Here is a 21,091-nt window from a genome sequence, read left to right as displayed (position 1 = left end):
CATACTACTTACTCTTGACCTTCAATTGGGGTATTTGAGCAAAAACCTAGAATCGTTTTTTAAATGTTTTATATGATGAGTTTATATTAACCTATATAAAACATTAGGCTGCTGTGCATTGTCAAGGGGGAATATGCAATAGATGATCGTGGAAATAAAGTATCGATGATAGAGCAGTGATAATGATTATGATTATCATCGTGTAGGTCATCAAGCTTTCCACACGATGTCGCTATTCTACATGAGATTCCTTTCAAATTCAAAGGTGAATCAGCCAGTAAGTAATTTACTGTACAACATTTTCAGATATATCAAGCCCTTACACAGTAATCACCTAGTCGTTTCACATAAAGCATAGCATAATTAATCTAAAATCGGCGTTTTCCAAACTCAGTAAGGCATGGCAAGAGGGGGCAGGTCGTTCATGAGAGACTTTCCAGTTATGTATTTTCGGTTTTGGTATGAAGCACAATCACCAACTTGAACGTGGGGTCCTCCAGTCCAGTCTCACACTGCAGTATAACTAAATTAATACTAAGATGGCCCTTTGTATGATATGAGAGTGTAACATGGAATATAGGCTATCGTTTCCTTGACATTTAGAATAAATTGCAACCTCACTCGTAATAGCCCACATGCAAACGTGAGTAGTCTATCTTTTCAAAAAGTAATTTGCTTGTTATATTTTATTATATATTACATAATGCATTGTAATGTGTTAATACCATTCGTCATATCCATTCTGAAGCCTAAACGACTTTGAAATTCACCTAGTTGAAAGTGAAAGTAAAAATGAAGCGCCATAACATAACAGTTGATTACATACTCCAGCACCCAATGGTGTTTCTTACTAGTCGGCCAGCTGTTTTTCATTAAATGGTCACACTCCTTCCAATATTTTCAGATAATCTATGTCCCAAGGGTTTAATTGGGATTTTGTGTGAACTAATTCCCAAATTTCCACTTTTTCCTAATAGGCTATAAACAAATCTATGTGAACATTTCATTTTCAATATGGTATCCCACTTAGTCCTCCTCAATATAACCCTGATGTTCCTCAACCTCATTATCTATCTGTCCCAAACTCCTGTTCTAGAGCCTGTTCGGAATGCCAAAAATGAACTTCTCTCCACTGCTCTTCCTGTGCATGGATGTGTGTGTGGTGCAGACAGTCGCTTGGCCCAACTCTCCCCTCTCCTCCTCCCCCATCCCCTCATCACCTTGTGGGGTGGAAGCCTGCTCCGTGCTGGCCTCCACCTCTTTCTCAGCTTCACGTTCCCTGGAAGTCCCCTATGGATGAGCAGCTTCGAGGGGCTCCAGAGCATGGGGGTCCTCTGCTTCCATTGCCCAATCTACATCAGCCTTCTCTGGGCATGTGGCCAGTCCATCCTGGGGCCGCTATGGGGATGGCACTCCTGGCAGGGGGTGGGTTTATATTGCTATAATTATGTTAATATATATATATATATATATTAATATATATACCCTTTTTGTTTTAAAAATTGATAAACCAAACAAACTAAAATCACTTGTTTTTCAGCTACCTCAGGGCTACTGCGTAACAGTCGTAGCATGGTTGTACTGGACACGCTACGTCCCTTCTCTTCTTACCAAGCCCACCAAGGAACCACAGAAGAAGACTGGGGCATCTCTAGAGAAACTGATGGCATACATGAAGCCTTATATCATACGCTTTGGAGTCATGCTGAGTCTTGTCGTCATCTCTTCCCTTGGTGAGATGGCTATTGGATTATGAATGAAGCCTTCACTTATGCCATCACGGTCATGTCTATGATTACAGTCATGAGGTGTGGTACAGCATATATCAATAATTGGTGATGTGATACTATTGAGTCCTTCCAATTGATACTCCTGTTTAATTTTGAGGTTTCAAGTGTCCTAACCACTTTCATAGGGCATGTATTGTAATGACACTGTAGTAAGGTGTTTATTTGCCCTCCTTCTCCCATCTCTATCATTCAGTGCTGTGTGTGACCTCATCTACAACATCACCATGAGTCGCATACACACCTCCATCCAGCGCCTAGGCTTCCAGTCGGTGCTGAAGCAGGAGATCGCTTTCTTTGACAAAGCTCAGACAGCTGAGTCATATCTCATTGCAATCTACAGGTAACTGCCTAAATAAATTAAATACCACCACTAGCTGCCAGAATAGCTTCAATGTGCTCTGACATAGATTCTACAAGTGTCTGGAACTTTATTTTGAGGGATTTACACCATTCTTCCACGAGAAATTGAATCATTTCTTGTTTTGTTGATGGTGGTGGAAAACGCTGTCTTAGGCGCCGCTCCAGAATCCCCCATAATTGTTCAGTTGGGTTGAGATCTGGTGACTGACACACACACACACACACACATTAACCCCCTATACTGCTTTAAAACCCCTCTATCAAAGTCACTGAGATCTCATCTTCTAGCCATGGTAGCCAAAATAATGGTCAGCTGGACATATTTATACGTGACCCTAAGCATGATGGGATGTTCATTGCTTAATTAACTCAGGAATCACACCTGGGTGGAAGCACCTGCTTTCAATATACTATGTATCCATCATTTGCTCAAGTGATTTCTTTATTTTGGCAGTTACCTGTACTTCACCTTTCTTAAATATATATTTTTTTATACAGTTGCTGGTTTACTAATTGATTAAGCTAACTGATAAACACATACTGTATGTCCAAAGTGACGTGAAAAGGAGAGTATCTTCATAAACATGAGTGATCCGGTCAAGAGTATTGTGCGGGTCTTTCTTTAAAGTATATATGCTATATATTTATACTTTAATGCTATATATATATATATATATATATATATATATATATATATATATATATATATATATATATATATATATATATATATATATATATATATATATATATATATATGTGGTATATATATATTTGCACACTAACTTAACCTATGACCTTTGTTCTAGGTGACCTTGTGTCACGCATCACCACGGACACCAACGACATGAGTGAGTCTCTGAGTGAGAAGTTGAGTCTGCTGATGTGGTACTTCATGCGGGTCACTTTCCACTTCATCTTCATGCTCAATCTCTCCTGGAAGCTGTCACTCTTCACCGCTATGGGGCTTCCTATCATCTGGGTCATACCAAAGATACCCGGCAAGTGGTTCCAGGTACAGGAAATCAGACCTTTTCTGACCTATTGTTGTGGAAGTAGCCTGGTCCCAGAACTGTTTGTGCCTTTTGAACAAGCAGAACACAGGCTTCCAGCGCAAAGAAGGGGAGGAGCTAAACAACTAAAACAGAGGCTCTAATCCCATGACACTCCTCAATGTAAACAGAAATCCCACTTCTGCCACCATCTCACATTTTCAACATTATTACCTACTAGTTCTACTGCATCGCATATGTTTAACAAATACTCTGAGATCATAGCATCAAACTGTTGTTAAATTATCATATTCCCCTCACTGATTACAATAAGAGTCCTGTAATATAAGAGGTTTCATACAAAGAGCACATTTCTATGTTAAACTTTCTATTTGCGCTATAGTGTAACTAAAGTATTCTTTCTGCCCCAAATGCCTTTTGTATTTATTTTTACATTTATTTTTGTTAAATTGTTCTCCCACTTTTGTGTTCTAACTATATAGTGTAAATAGGGATCCCAAAGAATGTTTTGTTTTTCTGTCTCTTCAAGGCAGTACAATACAGGAGCCTTTTTCTGTTCTGTGTTAATGACAATAAATATTCTGCTCTCTGAAATAATTTCTTCATTTAGTATCTGAATGTGGGGGAATGGTTACATAATAACAGCATGACGTGTACGTTTTGCAGTTGATCTGTATTATTATGGGAAACGCCTAATGACATGCTTTCACTTATTCTTTCCATTGCTACAGGCCTAGATAATGATGCCAAAGTCCAAGCCGAATTGCATACATTGACCCCCAGCAATACTGTTAGTGTTTAGAGGGTATTTCCAATGAAGGCAATACGATGCTTAACACAGGCAGTTTCATAACAGTTGCAATAGCATAGTTTTAGGTCCACAAACGTACACACTGCTGGAGCAGCCAGATACTGCAGCAGTAGCAGCACAGACAAGGGGTAACCAGCACAGACAAGGGTTAACCAGCACAGACAAGGGTTAACCAGCACAGACAAGGGGTAACCAGCACAGACAAGGGGTAATCAGCACAGACAAGGGGTAACCAGCACAGACAAGGGGTAACCAGCACAGACAAGGGGTAACCAGCACAGACAAGGGGTAACCAGCACAGACAAGGGGTAATCAGCACAGACAAGGGGTAACCAGCACAGACAAGGGGTAACCAGCACAGACAAGGGGTAACCAGCACAGACAAGGGGTAACCAGCAAAGACAAGGGGTAATCAGCACAGACAAGGGGTAACCAGCACAGACAAGGGGTAACCAGCACAGACAAGGGGTAACCAGCACAGACAAGGGGTAACCAGCACAGACAAGGGGTAATCAGCACAGACAAGGGGTAACCAGCACAGACAAGAGGTAATCAGCACAGACAAGGGGTAACCAGCACAGACAAGGGGTAACCAGCACAGACAAGGGGTAATCAGCACAGACAAGGGGTAACCAGCACAGACAAGGGGTAACCAGCACAGACAAGGGGTAACCAGCACAGACAAGGGGTAACCACACACGTCACAGGGGCTATAAAGCTGAAGCATCCATTTAGAATGTTTTCTCACCACCAAATATGTTGTTGAGAGGAAGTCCAGTCGTGGGTCGTGGGAGAAATCACATACACATGGTTAGCAGATGTTATTGCGAGTGTAGCAAAATGCTTGTGCTTCTAGTTCCGACAGTGCAGCAATAACTAACATGTAATCTAACAATTCCACAACAACTACCTAATACACACAAATCTAAGTAAAGGAATGGAATAAGAATATATACATATAAATATATGGATGAGCAATGACAGAGCAGCATAGGCAAGATGCAATTGATGGTATAAAATACAGTATATACTGTACATATGAGATGAGAAATGCAAGATATGTAAACATTATTAAAGTGCATTATTATTATGACATTCTTTTCACCTTTATTTAACCAGGTAGGCCAGTTGAGAACAAGTTCTCATTTACAACTGCGACCTGGCCAAGATAAAGCAAAGCAGTGCGACACAAACAACACCAGAGTTACACATGTAATAAACAAACGTACAGTCAATAACCAAATTGAACAAAATCTATATACAGCGTGGGCAAATGAGGTAAGATTAGGTAGGTAAGGCAATAAATAGACCGTAGTGGTGAAGTAATTATAATTTAGCAATTGAAACCTGGAGTGATAGATGTGCAGAAGATGAATGTGCAAGTAGAAATATTGGGGTGCAAAGGAGCAAAAAAAAATAACAATATGGGGATGAGGTAGTTGGATGGGCTACTTACAGATGGACTATGTACAGGTGCAATGATCTGTGAGCTGCTCTGACAGCTGATGCTTAAAGCTAGTGAGGGAGATATGAGTCTCCAGCTTCAGTGATTTTTGCAATTCGTTCCAGTCATTGGCAGCAGAGAACTGGAAGAAAAGGCGGCCAAAGGGAGAAATGGCTTTGGGGGTGATCAGTGAAATATACCTGCTGGAGCGCATGCTAAGGGTGGGTGCTGCTATGGTGACCAGTGAGCTGAGATAAGGCGGAGCTTTACCTAGCAAAGACTTATAGATGACCTGGTGGGTTTGGCGACAAATATGAAGCGAGGGCCAGCCAACAAGAGAATACAGGTCGCAGTGGTGGGTAGTATATGGGGCTTTGGTGACAAAACGGATGGCATTGTGACAGACTGCATCCAATTTGTTGAGTAAAGTGTTTGTAGGTTATTTTGTAAATGACATCACTGAAGTCAAGGATCGGTAGGATAGTCAGTTTTACGAGGGTATGTTTGGCAGCATGAGTGAAGGATGCTTTTTTTGCGAAATAGGAAGCCGATTCTAGATTTAATTTTGGATTGGAAATGCTTAATGTTAGTATGGAATGAGAGTTTACAGTCTAACCAGACACCTAGGTATTTGTAGTTGTCCACATATTCTAAGTCAGAACCGTTCAGAGTAGTGATGCTGGACGGGCGGGCAGGTGCAGGCAGCGATCAGTTGAAGAGCATTTAATTTTACTTGCATTTAAGAGCAGTTGGAGGCCACGGAAGGAGAGTTGTATGGCATTGAAGCTTGTCTGGAGGTTAGTTAACACAGTGTCCATAGAATGGCCAGGAGTATACAGAATGGTGTCGTCTGCATAGAGGTAGATTAGAGAATCACCAGCCTCAAGAGCAACGTCATTGATGTATACAGAGAAAAGAGTCAGCCCGAGATTTGAACCCTGTGGCACCCCCATAGAGACTTCCAGAGGTTCGGACAACAGGCCCTCGGATTTGACACACAGAACTCTGTCTGAGAAGTAGTTGGTGAACCAGGCGAGGCAGTCATTTGAGAAACCAAGGCTGTTGAATCTGTTGATAAGAATGTGGTGATTGACAGAGTCGAAAGCCTTAGCCAGGTCGATGAATATGGCTGCACAGTATTGTCTTTTATCGATGGTGGTTATGATGTCGTTTAGGACCTTGAGCGTGGCTGATGTGCACCCATGACCAGCTCGGAAACCAGATTGCATAGCGGAGAAGGTATGGTGGGATTCAAAATGGTCGGGGATCTTGTTTGTTACTAACTTGGGTTCGAAGACCTTGGAAAGGCAGGGTAGGATAGATATAGGTCTGTAACAGTTTGGGTCTAGAGTGTCTCCCCCTTTGAAGAGGGGCATGACCGCGGCAGCTTTCCAATCTTTGGGGATCTCAGACGATACGAAAGAGAGGTTGAAAAGGCTAGTAATAGGAGTTGCAACAATTTCGGCGGATAATTTTAGAAAGAGAGGGTTCAGATTGTCTAGCCCAGTTAATTTGTAGAGGTCAAGACTTTGCAACTCTTCCAGAACATCAGCTATCTGGATTTGGGTGAAGGAGAAATGGGGGAGGCTTGGGTAAGTTGCTGTGGGGGGTGCAGGGCTGGTAACCGGGGTAGGGGTAGCCAGGTGGAAGGCATGGCCAGCCGTGGAAAAATGCTTGTTGAAATTCTCAATTATCGTGGATTTATCGGTGGTGACTGTGTTTCCTAGCCTCAATGCAGTGGGCAGCTGGGAGGAGGTGCTTTTATTCTCAATGAACTTTAGTGTCCCAGAACGTTTTGGAGTTTGTGCTACAGGATGCAAATTTCTGTTTGAAAAAGCTAGGCTTTGCTTTCCTAATTGCCTGTGTATATTGCTTGTAGGACGGCCAGGGTGTTAAGTGACTAGTGATCCATTTATTAAAGTGGACAATGATTTCAAGTTTGTATGTAGGCAGCAGCCTCTGTGTTAGTGATGGCTGTTTAACAGTCTGATTGCCTTGAGATAGAAGTTGTTTTCAGGATGGAACTAGGTGAGGATGGAACTAGGTGAAATTGGGCTGACATTCTGCACATTTTCTCATTGATGAAACATCTGACGTCAATAATTTTTGCTGTTCCCAAAACTAGAATCTTACAAACACAGTGCACTAAGTTTTATAGACTTGACGCTTTGCGAAAGGTAAAACAAAATCCGTTGTTTAAGAGTGCACGGTCGAATTGACTTTGTGAACACACACACTTCACACAGGCATTTTTCATGGAAATATGCAAATACATGTTACAACACGCCAATAGGATCTCACTAGCTCATGCTTGGCTTTACCCACCTTGCTTGTATCATTTGTTCACACTGTAAACGACACAGATGAACTGTCTTGGTTTAGTTAGAAATATATTTGGTAGTGGGTCCACCACAGCTCAACTGTCGTAACGCCATAGCAACAGTATTTGTTTATTTGTTTCCCCATTAGCTTTTGCTGAGGCAGCAACTATTCTATTCTAATCCCAAAAAACACAAAACATGACAAGTACAAAATACTAGTACATTGATAGACAGTCACACACATTTGTAACACAACAATATATAAACAATAAAATAATAATAATATAAACAACCCAAGTAAAACAAATAATGTTTGTCTGCATGTGCTTGTCCCCTCAAAGTCCTCGCTGATCCATGACATGTTGTTTAATCTATTTTTTTAACCCTTGTGTGGTGTTTGGGTCTGTGGGACCCATTTTCAATGTTTACTAAAAGAAATGATACAATTCATTATTTTTTCAACCTGAGTCTCAATGGCCTTGGCTCATGATGAACATGTAAAATAACACATTTATTTTTATCCCCAATTTCATAGTATCAAATTGTTAGTAGTTACTGTCTTGTCTCATCGCTACAACTCCTGTACGGGCTCAGGAGAGACGTACAGGAGTCCTCCGAAACACAACCCAACCAAGCCGCACTGCTTCACACAGCGCGCATCCAACCCGGAAGCCAGCAGCACCAATGTGTCGGAGGAAACACCATACACCTAGCGACCTGGTCAGCGTGCACTGGGCCCGCCCCCCCACAGGAGTCGCTAGTGCGCGATGAGACAAGGATATCCCTACTGGCCAAACCCTCCCTAACCCGGGCGACGCTAGGCCAATTGTGCGTCGCCCCATGGACCTCCCGGTCACGGCCGGCTACGACAGAGCCTGAGCTCGAACCCAGAGTCTCTGGTGGCACAGCTACACCACTGTGATGCAGTGCCTTAGACCACTGCACCACCCGGGAGGCAGAAATGATTTTTGTAGAGAGAGGCTAGTTAGTGTAACCGAGACACCAGACAAGCTCGGCGGTAGAGAGACAAGCTAGCTGCAATCAGGTCAGTGGGTGGACCACCTTCTCGTGTTTTACAACCTTGGGCCCAACGTTACTGTTGATGAGCAGCTTATGCCCTTCAGACAGTACATGCCGTCTAAACCCGCTAAATATGGAATCAAGATCTGGACTGCTTGTGATGCTGCTTCATCATATGCGTGGAACTTGAAAGGGTATACATACGGGGAAGCCATATGGAGCCCCTGAGAAGAACCAAGGGATGTGAGTTGTCCTGGACGTGACAAAGGGACTCTGTAGCCACAACATCACATGCAATAACTTTTTTACTTTGCACAAGCTGGGACAGGAGGTCCTCAAGAGGAAGCTGACGATGGTAGGAACAGTACAAAAAAAAAACAAGCCAGAACTCCCACCTCAGCTGTTGAATGCACGGAACAGACCTAAGTTTGTGTTCACAGCCAACATGTCCCTAGTGTCCTTCATGCCAAATGAAGGCAAAAATGTGGTACTCATGAGTACGCTGCATAGGGATGTGAGAATCTGTGGCCAGGAACATCAAAAAATAGAAATCATAATGGATTAAAATGCCACAAAAGAAGGGGTGGACAATTTATACAAGCTAGTGACTGGCTACAACTGTAAAAGAAGAACCCTACGCTGGCCACTTGTGATATTCTTCAACATCTTGGCGTACAACGCGTTTGTCATCTGGATGGCGTTGAACCCAGATTGGAACAGAGGGAAGCTCCAGAGGAGACGGCTCTCTCTCAAGGAGCTGGGCAAGACATTGGTAAGACCACAAATCCAGAGGAGGCAACATATCCCAAGGACTCCAGCTTCTGCAGCCATCGTGATGGGGATTCAGGAGGATGCTGGTGCCCCATCCATCAAACCCACAGAACCAACAACTCCAATATCGGAAGAAGTGTGAGTGATGTTGTTGCATGTGTGTGTGTGTCTGACTCTCCTACCTTAGCCTGGTATAACTATATAGGTGAGTGAGTGAGATTTTAGTAACATTCATGAACTAAGTGTTTTCCTCATTCTAGATTGCAGCCGGAAGCAACAAGAAGCGCTGTGATGTGTGTGGACCCAAGGACAGGGAGACACAGCACACGTGTCTCCCTGTCTCCCTAAAGGAGAATGAAGGTTGGAGGGCCATAACGTTAGGTGCCAGTGTGCCTAAAAGGCTGGTGATTTTCTGGCTGTTTTAGCTAGCCACCGTTAGCTACTTGGGGCTAACCATTGGGAAATATTACCCAGTCATAACATGAGGAAGATCTACCACCGGTAATAATTGTTTTGTATTTATAATTCGGAGTAGCTCGTAATACGCATTCGGTTTCGTGAACGTAAAGATGGTAACAGTTATATAAACAAATAATCGGTGTTGTTTGTATCTAACTAGCCAGACTAGCCGCCTGAAGCTAACGGGACAGGATGTTCTTCTTGTAGGGTGTGGCATGTTAAATGACAGACAGCGTGGATAGCCAAACATAATCTAGCACCTATGCGGAGTAGCCAATCGGAAGCAAGTATTACGAGAACCCCGACAGGAATTGCACGGAAACGACACGTGATATGTTTATAAAGCGGCAGGCGGTAGCTTTTCGGCGCCATTTCATTGTAGAACTGTTCGGCTTTTATTTAGTGAAAACATAACAGTGGACAAATTTGGAACATAAAAAGAATCCGGATCCATCCTGATGGAAACGGCCGTTAACCCGCCCCTTGACAGGTACCTTTAGGAACATTGTACCTTCAGGCTCGGGTCGGAACTGATTTTGCAGGCGTGACAATTAACACGAATCGGGACGGAATGGCTAAACCTAGTTAGCGAGTATTCACTGTCGGTGCATCAGCTCGCTAACTAGTCTTTTCTCAACTCTGACACGAACCAATGAAAATATTCCGTTGGCTAGTAAGATGTAAATATAGATATGTTTTTTGTTCCTAACACCCCCTTAGATAGTTAACCATACAGTGAGGTTGATATTGACTTATTGTGTGAGTCAGCCTACTCAATAACTTAGTGCTGGGGGATTGTTTAGAATTGGCTGTGGTGATGAAACGCTTCATTGAGCGGCACTGCGCCACCGCCATTTTCCTGCTATAAATCTTAATGACAGAGAAATAAACCGAGCTAGGGCCGCAGATGTGCAATTTATTTGTAGCTTATTCAGTTGCCCTAACCCGGTTGTTTACTTTCTGATGTTCGCCAGCAAACGTTAGCGTCCTGGCTAACTAGATTGGTAGCTAGCTGGATTCAGTTGTTGACATGCGATTGTTCCAAGCTAACGAGCTAAGTTAACGTTTCCACAAATGGGGTCTCACACAAACAAGCTATTAACATGAGGAGCTAATTTGATAGTTGTACAAGGGTTTAAGTCACAGGAGTTTGACGGTTTTGACTGACGATCCTGAGGGTCTGTTTTGGCGTCGGTGTGTTTACATACACTCAAAAAGGCGGCGCGGCGACACTGATCCCACGCAATGACTATAAATAAGCGCGGAAGCCTCGCCTCTCTGCCGGCTGAAATGATTGCCACAGTTAAGAATGAAAGCATATCACAATTTAACTAGCTAATGCATTTGATTATTGCCTATTACCGGTTAAGACCCACAAATCAATGTGAATTCAACGAAAATACTTGGGAGATTAGGCTAAGTATAACAAGTACTCAAAGAGAGCGCAGCAAACTGGGCAACATACTGTAATGACACTGGCAGGGATCATGCCTCGAACCCTCGACCGCGCTATCGACTGTGCAAAAGCATGCTCAAACGGCAGTCGATATCCGTGCTTATAAATCCAGGGTCGTTACACTACTCTCTCCTTTCAAAGAGCGCGTCCTCGCGCTAGTTTGCGACTCTACGTCTTATAGGAACGCGCTCACCGGCCAAGCACACGCACTGTCGTGGATGCAAGGTCCGATCACTTCTGACACCAATGGAATGAAACCGGCCTCGAACCCTCTACCTTCTAGCCAGAAGTCCAGCACGCTATCGACTGCGCCCCAAAAGCATGCTCAAGCGGCAAAGTCGATATCTACTGCACAGTCGATATCACCCTGGGCTAGAAGGTCGAGGGTTCGAGACCTGCTCCCTGCCGGTTTCATTACAGCATGCTCGAGCGGCAGAGTCGATATCTGCGCTTATAAACCCAGGGTTGTTACAAAACTATCAGTCTTTCCCCCTAGTTATTAATGAATAATATTATTAATGCATTGCCAGATACTTTGCAGCTCTTTCTCCAAACGTTTAACTTAACAAGACCATGTTGTGTTTGGGTGTGTGTAAGTCCTGAGATGGAAAATCAGCTCATGAGCTTTGCCTCCCTTTGCGTGTCAGTGGGATGGCATGTGCGTGCTGTGTGAGCCCTGGGCGACTGGGATAAAATTGGCATTCTGGTCCACACAGTGCAAAAGATGGAAGCGAATAGAGGGAGAACCTGCATGTTGTCACTATTCTACCACTGAATGCAGGTTTAACTGCCCTCAATGCTGCCCGAGGGATTTCCCATCCAGTGATCTTGGTTGCCGGGGCGGTGCCAAAAGTGGCAGCCTATTGATAGAATCCTCATTGCATTGGTGAGGGAGCAGATGGCAAAGGGCCTGTGTTGGCAAAGGGTTCCTTCCTAATGCTTTCCTGCTTGAATTGTGTAGCCTGCACCTAAAAGTTTGTCGTCATGAAGGTTGGCTTACAATGCACAATTAGTTGACTGTATTGACATTGACTGTAGGGCAATGAAGTATCGCAAAGATCAAGCACATTGTAGCTTACTACTTTTGAAATGCCAGAGCTGAGGGATAATTTTAGCATGTGAATGAGGTTCTGTATTTCTCCCCTCATATATCCCCTTCTGTCTTCCCACCGCCTGTCCTGTCTATCCCACTACTTCAACCTCTCCCACCCTCTGTTCCTCTCTCCTGGTCAGCAGCTCTCTGGGAGTGGTGGGGCTGTCTGGCGGCGGGATGGAGCATCATGCCTCGGGCCAAGGCAAGCGCATGCGGAAGCCCTCGCTGCTGTATGAAGGCTTTGAGAGCCCCCAGCTGCCGTACGCGCCGCCCCCTCCCCCGGTCCAGCCCCCCGTCAGGGACCCCGGCCGGCAGGGCTGCATGACCAACCAGCTGCAGTTCCTCCAGAAGGCTATGATCAAGTCCCTGTGGAGGCACCATTTTGCCTGGCCATTCCATGAGCCAGTGGATGCCTTCAGACTCAACCTCCCAGTGAGTTACATTGTTTGTTTATAAACAAGTGTAGAGGTTAGTGGTCACCAACAGTGGTCCTAGAGAGCCATAGGAGTTGCAAGCTTTTACAACCCACCACCATGTAGGTTTACACCTATGAGAGCTTGTACATAGTTTACATCCTCGCCACACCACCTTTCAACTGTCATTACTCTTTTTCTTTATTCCATTATTTCTTATTCTAGGATTATCACAAGATCATCAAGCAGCCCATGGACATGGGAACCATCAAGAAGCGGCTGGAGAACAACTACTATCGCAGCGCCAGTGAGTGCATGCAGGACTTCAACACCATGTTCACCAACTGCTACATCTACAACAAGGTATAGCCATAATATTTACATATGTGTAGGTCAGGCTAATGCATCAATGACAACAGACCTAATATATTTATCTAATTTATCACAAGGCCTTTCCATATTCACAGCAACTGTAGATGTACCGGTGTTAACTGGATTTAGATTATAAAGTGCCTGTGGCCTCTTCTCCTCTCCCAGCCCACAGATGACATAGTGCTGATGGCCCAGTCACTGGAGAAGGTGTTCCTGCAGAAGGTGGCCCAGATGCCCCAGGAGGAGATTGAGCTGCCCCCTCCTGCCCCCAGGGGCAAACCGGGCAAGCCTGGCAAAGGAGGCCGCAAGTCCAACGGTGAGTCACTCTGGAGATTGTGGTGGGGAAAAGCAGGCAAGAGCAATGTTCAACGACGAGTTGGTGGATGTACTGTGTATGTTTGGTAAAAGATGAGTTGGAACAACCTGTTTAATGTGTAGTGCACTGTACGTCTTTGGCCATAATATTCTCGGCAGTATTATCACCATGGGTGAGTTCTTGGGCCTGATTTTTCTCTGCCCATCTTACAGCGTCAAAAGCTCATCAGGTCCCTGCGGTGTCCCAGTCAGCATACTCCTCCTCTGACACGGGTGACTCAGACACCCCCCCTCTGACCATGCTGCCCAAGAGTCTGCCCCCCACACAGCTGCTGAGCCTGCCCCCCACACTGCCCACCGCTAAGGTACCTCACCACACTTCACTCAAGATGCTAAGACCTGAATAGGAACTTGCTATAGTACTGTACATTGTATTGATGCTACACACTTGTTGCTTCTGCCTTCACACTGTATATTGGCTATAGAAAACCATACCATAACTCTTCTCTCTCCCTGTGCAGAAGAAGGGAGTGAAACGGAAGGCGGACACCACCACTCCCTCCACCATGATAACCATGCCCCTAGCCGTAGGAGGGGGTCGGATGGTGGGCCTGGGGAAAGGAGGCCACGGGCAAGGCCTGAGCCATGACCCCTCCACCCTCTCCCTCACCTCCCTGGGGGACATGGACCCCCCTCCCAGCCTGGTGAGAGGACCCATGGGCCCAGGGGGCCCCATTCTGCTCCAGCCCATGATGGCTGGAGGCGGGAAGACCCTGGCTCGGCGCGGTGGCAGTGGACGCCCCATCAAGCCCCCCAAGAAAGACCTGCCAGACTCTGTGCAGCCAAAGGCACCACGGCGGGCCAAGCTCAGTCAACAGCTGCGTTACTGTAGCAGCGTGCTGAAGGATCTGCTGTCCAAGAAACACGCGGCCTACGCCTGGCCCTTCTACAAGCCCGTGGACGCCTCGGCCCTGGGCCTGCACGACTACCACGACATCATCAAGTGCCCCATGGACCTCAGCAACATCAAGGTCAGCTTGCAAGATAGAGACGTCACATTGCCTGACTCGATGAGAACTGAATGTGGTTGAAATACACATTTCATGGATTATTACCTCCTATCTTCTCAGATTTGTTTTGTGTGGATTTTTGTCACAGTATGAAACTAAGGAGGCTTATCCCTATCTGGAGTCCTCTCCTTTATATGTTGAAGTTTAAAACAGTCTTTTCTCTCTCCCATCTTTCTCACAGAGGAGGATGGACAGTCGGGAGTACAGGGATTCGCAGCAGTTTTCCGCTGACGTCCGACTCATGTTCTCCAACTGCTACAAATACAATCCCCCCGACCATGACGTAGTGGGCATGGCCCGCAAGCTGCAGGTGAGCTCGGTTTTGTCAACACAATTCACCCTGGAACCCTTAGTTCATCTTTGTTGCTTGACCTCTGTCCACTGCATGCTCAGGGGGTTTTACTTGGAATGACTGCGATATGTGGTAGTCTACCTTGGCAGAATGCAATTACTGAAAGTCACTGGATAAGTCTACTTATTGTCTAATCTATAAATAGTTTTGACTCTATTTCTCTGTTCTGTCCCTACAACTTTGTTTCTTGTGATAAGGTATTACTGTGTAACAAAACAAAAGGGACATGATCCACAATGGAGTAAAAAACAAGCTCACTCCGTTTTGTCCATCTGTCCAACTAGGACGTGTTTGAGTTCCGCTTCGCCAAGATGCCCGACGAGCCCCTCCAGCAGGCTCCTCCCAAGTCCAGAGGCATGGGCGGTGGCATGGGCTCTCACGCTCACGGCGGTGGTGACTCCTCGTCTTCGTCGTCATCCTCCTCCTCCTCCTCTTTCGTCGGAGAGCGAGCCCAGCAGCGAGAGCGAGAGCAGCTCGGACAGCGAGGAGGAGCGAGCACACCGCCTGGCCGAGTTACAGGACCAGGTGTGTACACAGGTAGACTCAACCCCCCCGTTCACCGAACACACCGCACCACATACCTAACACAGGCCAGCTTTCATCTACACACCACAAGCATAGACTGCATCAAGAGTTCTAGACTTCTCTCCAACACAGGTTTTTCTAATATTCAGACAAATCCATGCTAGTATGCATACTTTCACTCATTTGGTATACATGTTTATACAAGTACTCTCTGTGTTCAAACATGTATTTTCACAAGCCTGCTATTTGCTGTATTTTCTTACTGTTACGCTCTATGGTAGGTCGTCATTGTAAATGACAATTTGTTCTTAACTGACTTGCCTAGTTAAATAAAACATTTAAATAAAATATCACATTATTCCTTCATGATCTAGCCATATAAGTAAAGTGTATTTGTCCAGTTGAACACTCCACCTCTGGTCTGCCCCCTGGTCACAGCTCCGAGCCGTACACGAGCAGCTGGCAGCCCTCTCCCAGGGCCCAATTGTCAAGAACAAGAAGAAGAGAGAGAAGAAAGACAAGAAGGAGAAGAAGAAGAAGAAGAAGCCGGAGAAGCGAAGCCGAGGACGGCCCAGCGCGGCGGTAGGGGGTGAGGACTGGGAGATGCCGACGACCAAGCCGGTGAGGACTCCGAAGAGTAAATCCAGTTGCAGGAGCTCAGCTCCCGCCTCCTCACAGTGCAGGAGAGGCCCTGGCAAGAAGAAGGGCAGCAAGTAAGCACACACTGACCTCAAACACAACCTTTCTCTTTGCTTTTATTTGCTGTTTTCAGTCTCATTTTGTAGACTTTCACATTGCTTCCTCGTCTACCTTTTCTGTTTCCTCACTTTGCTTTTTAAAAAGTTTCATACACCATTTTCTACTTCCTCTCTTTCATCACAATCCAATTTCCAACTTGACCTGCATTTGTTTCTCTAGAAACTGCAGTGGGATTGCAGAGTACAGATTATTGTATGGGGCAGTATATCAAGTTCATTTTGTTAAGAGATGAAAATTAAAAAAAAAACTGTAAATGTGTCAATGTAGGTTGTCATTATATTTGGCGTGGGGTCACGAGAAATGATTACAAAAAAATGGGCTCCGTGCTGGAAAAGTTGGCATACAATTTCTCTAGGACTAATCCATGGCCTCTAACAGCTTCCCTCTCCCTAGAAACACCAAGAAGTCCCAGGCTGCTACCATGCCCTACTACGCCCCGCCTGCATTCTCCATGCTGCCCCACTATGACTCCGAGGAGGAGGAGGAGACGTCTCCCATGTCGTACGACGAGAAGCGCCAGCTGAGCCTGGACATCAACAAGCTGCCCGGCGAAAAGCTGGGCCGCGTCGTCCACATCATCCAGTCCCGCGAGCCCTCGCTGCGCGACACCAACCCCGAGGAGATCGAGATCGACTTTGAGACGCTCAAGCCGTCGACGCTGCGCGAGCTGGAGCGCTACGTCATGACGTGCCTGAGGAAGAAGCCCCGTAAGCCCTATGGTGAGGGGGAACGAATAGCAATAGCTAATGCTAGTATGGTGTGAATGGGAATGCATCATGTTGTCACTGCAGACACTTGCTAATGCCTTGTTATGCTACAAAGGACTGATGCTACAAGCTGATGCTGTGGTGATAAAATGCTACATGCTAGCGCTCTGGTTGACTAATACCATACAAAAGGAACAAGTCTTTCACTATGGAATGTTTGGATATGTATGTGAGGGCTGAGTATGTAACCTTTAACCTGTCTTCCTGTCTGTTTGTAACAGTGAAGAAAGGAGGCCCCGGCAAGTCCAGAGAGGAACTGGCCCTGGAGAAGAAGAGTGAGCTGGAGAGGAGGCTGCAGGATGTCAGCGGACAGCTCAACTCTGGCAAGAAACCCCAGAAACCCAAGGGTGAGAGCCACATGCACACAGACACACGGAACTGCTGTTGCACATGTATCATTTAGCATTGAGATAAATACTAATCCTATTACCCCCTTTGTCTCTCTTGCAGTGGAGAAGCTCAGTGGCGTGGAGCCTCACGCCCAGCCCTCCCGCCTCAGCGGCAGCAGCTCCAGCTCGGACTCTTCCTCCTCGTCATCCTCCTCCTCTGACACCAGCGAATCAGACTCGGGTTGATGAGACAGTGGGAGAGGGAGGGAACCCCCCCCCCCCCCCCGTCGAGCTCAGGGACATGTGGCAGCCCCAGGACGAAGTCTCCTGGGGCAGTCAAGGGAGGGAAAAGAGTGCCCCTCCCTCGAAAGGCACCCCAGCTAGAACAATCCAAGATGAATGATGGTGGGATTAGGGTGGAGGACGCGTGAAGGTCACTAAGGATACTGAAGACCAGAAACATATTGAGAGTTCAGCCAGGTTTAAGAACGGCTGCCATGTTAGAGCCTTTATTTTTGAAATGTTGGTAATATGACAATACGAGAGCGCCTCTGACAGTTCCCTATGAAATGACCATTCAGGATGATGTATATCCAAGTCTTTACTCTGTTGTGGTTTCAACAAATTGCATATCTGCTTTCACTGGACATCTTCATAGCTTTTGAAACTATCAGAAATAAACAGCGCAGAAGCATCAATCATCACTTACAACGGCTACGGAGGAGGAAGTGGTGCTCTCGGAATGTTCAGACAGAAACCGCATCGGACCAACTCTGACTGCACAAGACCCCCAACACAAACGCCTTGTTATCCCTCTCCTCCCTGTGTAAATACTTGTACAATTTATCTACGTTTCTTTTATAAAGAATAATTTTATGGCGATCCCCCAAAGCGGGAGACTGAGGAGTAGTGAAAGGATGTGGAGAGATGTGCTCAGCCCCATGTTGGACACTTCTTGATGTGCAATCATAGATTGATAAGAACTGAATGGGTATAAGCAGTATGGCAGAAACCCCACTTTGCCCTTCCGGAAAGCTATGTGGAGTGAGTATTGTAATGCTTACGCTTATCTGTTCTCTCACTACGAGGCCGTCACTGTCTAGTGGTCGATTTTCAGATCTGGTAGTTGTCTTTTCTGTCAAGTCTTATGGCTGCAGTCACGAGTCGGTACTTTTTGTTGTTGCTTTGTGTTTCATTTTACATCTGTTCTTCCTGCTTACAGACCAACATTCAGCTGGATATAAAGTTCATAGGCAGGAGAGTTTTATTTCCATTCCATATGTTACTCTTGAGAGATCTAACTAATGACACGTGTCATAGATGTATGGCACTTATCATTAAGAAACAGCCCGTGTGTCATTTCTCAGGAAACGAGTAGGTTTCTTGATGGTGACACTGCAGTCTTAATCACAGCGGTCGTAGAAACTGATCGGTTTGCAGTTCTAAGCAACTCCGTTCATTCTGTTTGTGCTTAAAGGAAAATTCCACTCTCCCAATCATTTGTCATTTTGTTTCGTTTAGTCCACTGTTGATACAGTTCCACAATGTTTTGTAGGTCAGCCATAACGTTTTCAACATTAGAACATTCAGAATACAGTCAGTGTCACAGTATGATGTGCTTTGTAAGCTAACTGTTGGTTAGCTGTTACATCACCATGTACACAGGAGCAGACATCCTACGTTGAAGTCTGGACCAAGAGATAGACCAGATGAGATGTATAGAAGCTAGGCTGTTAGATCTAAGGAAATTGTGTGTGTGTGTATATATATGTATAGTACTGTATTTCAGTGTTTCTTTCTACCAGTGAGTCTATTTTCCTGTCTTGCTTTTCTTTTATACTCTATATTTATCCTCTTCCGCTTAGTCATGCTTTATTATTCCAGAACATGTCCTGAACATTGTTTTGCCTCCTGGTTGACTGGCATGCTTCTGAGCATCAATCCAGTCATTTGAAAATTGTATATATTAAAATGAGACCTTCTATAAAGCCTTTTCTATTTGTTTGTAATATGTATACACAGTACACACCTATTTATACAGTGCCTATAGAAAGTATTCAGACCCCTTGACCTTTTGCACAAAGCATTGTTCTAAAATTGATTGAATTGTTTGTTTTCCTCATCAATCTACACACAAGACCCCATAATGACAAAGCAGAAACAGGTGTTTAGAAATATTTGCTAATTTATCATTTTAAAATATCACATAAGTATTCAGACCCTTTACTCAGTACTTTGTTGAAGAACCTTTGGCAATTACTACAGCCTCGAGTCTTATTGGGTATGACACTACAAGCTTAGCACACCTGTATTTGGAGTTTCCCTATTCTTTGCAGATCCTCAAGTTGTGTCAGGTTGGATGGGGAGCGTTGCTGTACAGCTATTTTCAGGTCTCCAGAGATGTTCGATAGGGTTCAAGTCCAGTCTCTTGCTGGGCCATTCAAGGACATTGAGACTTGTCCTGAAACCAGTCCTGCGATGTCTTGGCTGTGTGCTTAGGGTTGTTGTCCTGTTGGAAGGTGAACCCAGTCTGAGGTTCTGAGTGCTCTGGAACAGGTTTTCATCCAGGATCTCTGTACTTTGATCTTTTCATCTTTGCCTTTATCCTGACTAGTGTAACGGATGTGAAACGGCTAGCTAGTTAGCGGTGGTGTACGCTAAATAGCGTTTCAATCGGTGACGTCACTTGCTCTAAGACCTTGAAGTAGTGGTTATCCTTGCTCTGCAAGGGCCGCGGCTTTTGTGGAGCAATGGGTAATGATGCCTCGTGGGTGACTGTGTGCAGAGGGTCCCTGGTTCGCGCCCGGGTATGGGCGAGGGGACGGTCTAAAGTTACACTAGTGTCCCATTCCCTGCCGCTGAAAAACATCCCACAGCATGATGCTGCCACCACCATGCTTAACCATATGGATGGTGCCAGGTTTCCTCCAGATGTGACACTTGGCATTCAGGCCAAAGAGTTCAATCTTGGTTTCATCAGACCAGAGAATCTGGTTTCTTATGGTCACAGTCTATAGGTGCCTTTTTTGCAAACTCCAAGTGGGCTGTCATGTGCCTTTTACTAAGGAGTGGCTTTCATCTGGACACTACCACAAAGGTCTGATTGGTGGAGTGCTGCACAGATGGTTGTACTTCTGGAAGGTTCTCCCATCTCAACAGAGGAACTCTAGATTTCTGTCAGAGTGACCTTTGGGTTCTTGGTCACATCCCTGACCAAGGCTCTTCTCCCCTTGATTGTTCGGTTTGGCCGGGCGGCCAGCTCTTGTTAGAGCCTTGATGGTTCCAAACTTCTTCCACGTAAGAATGATGGAGGGCACTGTTCTTGTGGACTTTCAATGCTGCATATTTTTTCTGGTACCCTTCTCCATATCTGTGCCTCGGCAATCCTGTCTCTGAGCTCTACGGACGATTTCTTCGACCTCATGGCTTGGTTTTTGCTCTGACATGCACTGTCAACTGTGGGACCTTATATAGACAGGTGTGTGCCTTTCCAAATAATGTCCAATTTACCACAGGTGGACTCCAAGTTGTAGAAACATCAAGGATAATCAATGGAAACAGGTTGCACCTGAGCTCAATTTCGAGTCTCATAGCAAAGGGTCTGAATACTTACGTAAATAAGGTATTTCTGTTTCTCATGGTCTGAGAGTC

The 21,091-nt window shown here is 45.3% G+C and overlaps 1 protein-coding gene and 1 pseudogene across 2 annotated transcripts; both read left to right on the top strand.

Moving 5' to 3' along the window:
- The first annotated feature begins 471 nt into the window (after positions 1 to 471).
- Positions 472 to 3,743, top strand: LOC135521258 (uncharacterized). 2 transcript variants are annotated; one of them, XM_064947182.1, is made up of 5 exons: positions 472 to 643; positions 1,097 to 1,425; positions 1,541 to 1,733; positions 1,984 to 2,130; positions 2,960 to 3,741. In XM_064947182.1, the coding sequence occupies exons 2-5, from the start codon at positions 1,152 to 1,154 to the stop codon at positions 2,961 to 2,963; spliced, it is 618 nt and encodes a 205-aa protein (XP_064803254.1). In that variant the 5' UTR covers positions 472 to 643; positions 1,097 to 1,151; the 3' UTR covers positions 2,964 to 3,741. The 2 variants fall into 2 exon arrangements, with proteins under 2 accessions (XP_064803254.1, XP_064803253.1); XM_064947181.1 differs by lacking the exon at positions 1,984 to 2,130 and having other exon boundaries at positions 2,960 to 3,743.
- A 6,580-nt stretch (positions 3,744 to 10,323) lies between these two features.
- LOC135520210 (bromodomain-containing protein 2-like) lies at positions 10,324 to 19,428 on the top strand (annotated as a pseudogene).
- Positions 19,429 to 21,091: the final 1,663 nt, after the last annotated feature.

This window comes from Oncorhynchus masou, chromosome 29, assembly GCF_036934945.1.
Source record: "Oncorhynchus masou masou isolate Uvic2021 chromosome 29, UVic_Omas_1.1, whole genome shotgun sequence".
Classification (NCBI taxonomy): domain Eukaryota; kingdom Metazoa; phylum Chordata; class Actinopteri; order Salmoniformes; family Salmonidae; genus Oncorhynchus; species Oncorhynchus masou.
This window is presented reverse-complemented; position numbering and strand designations above follow the sequence as displayed.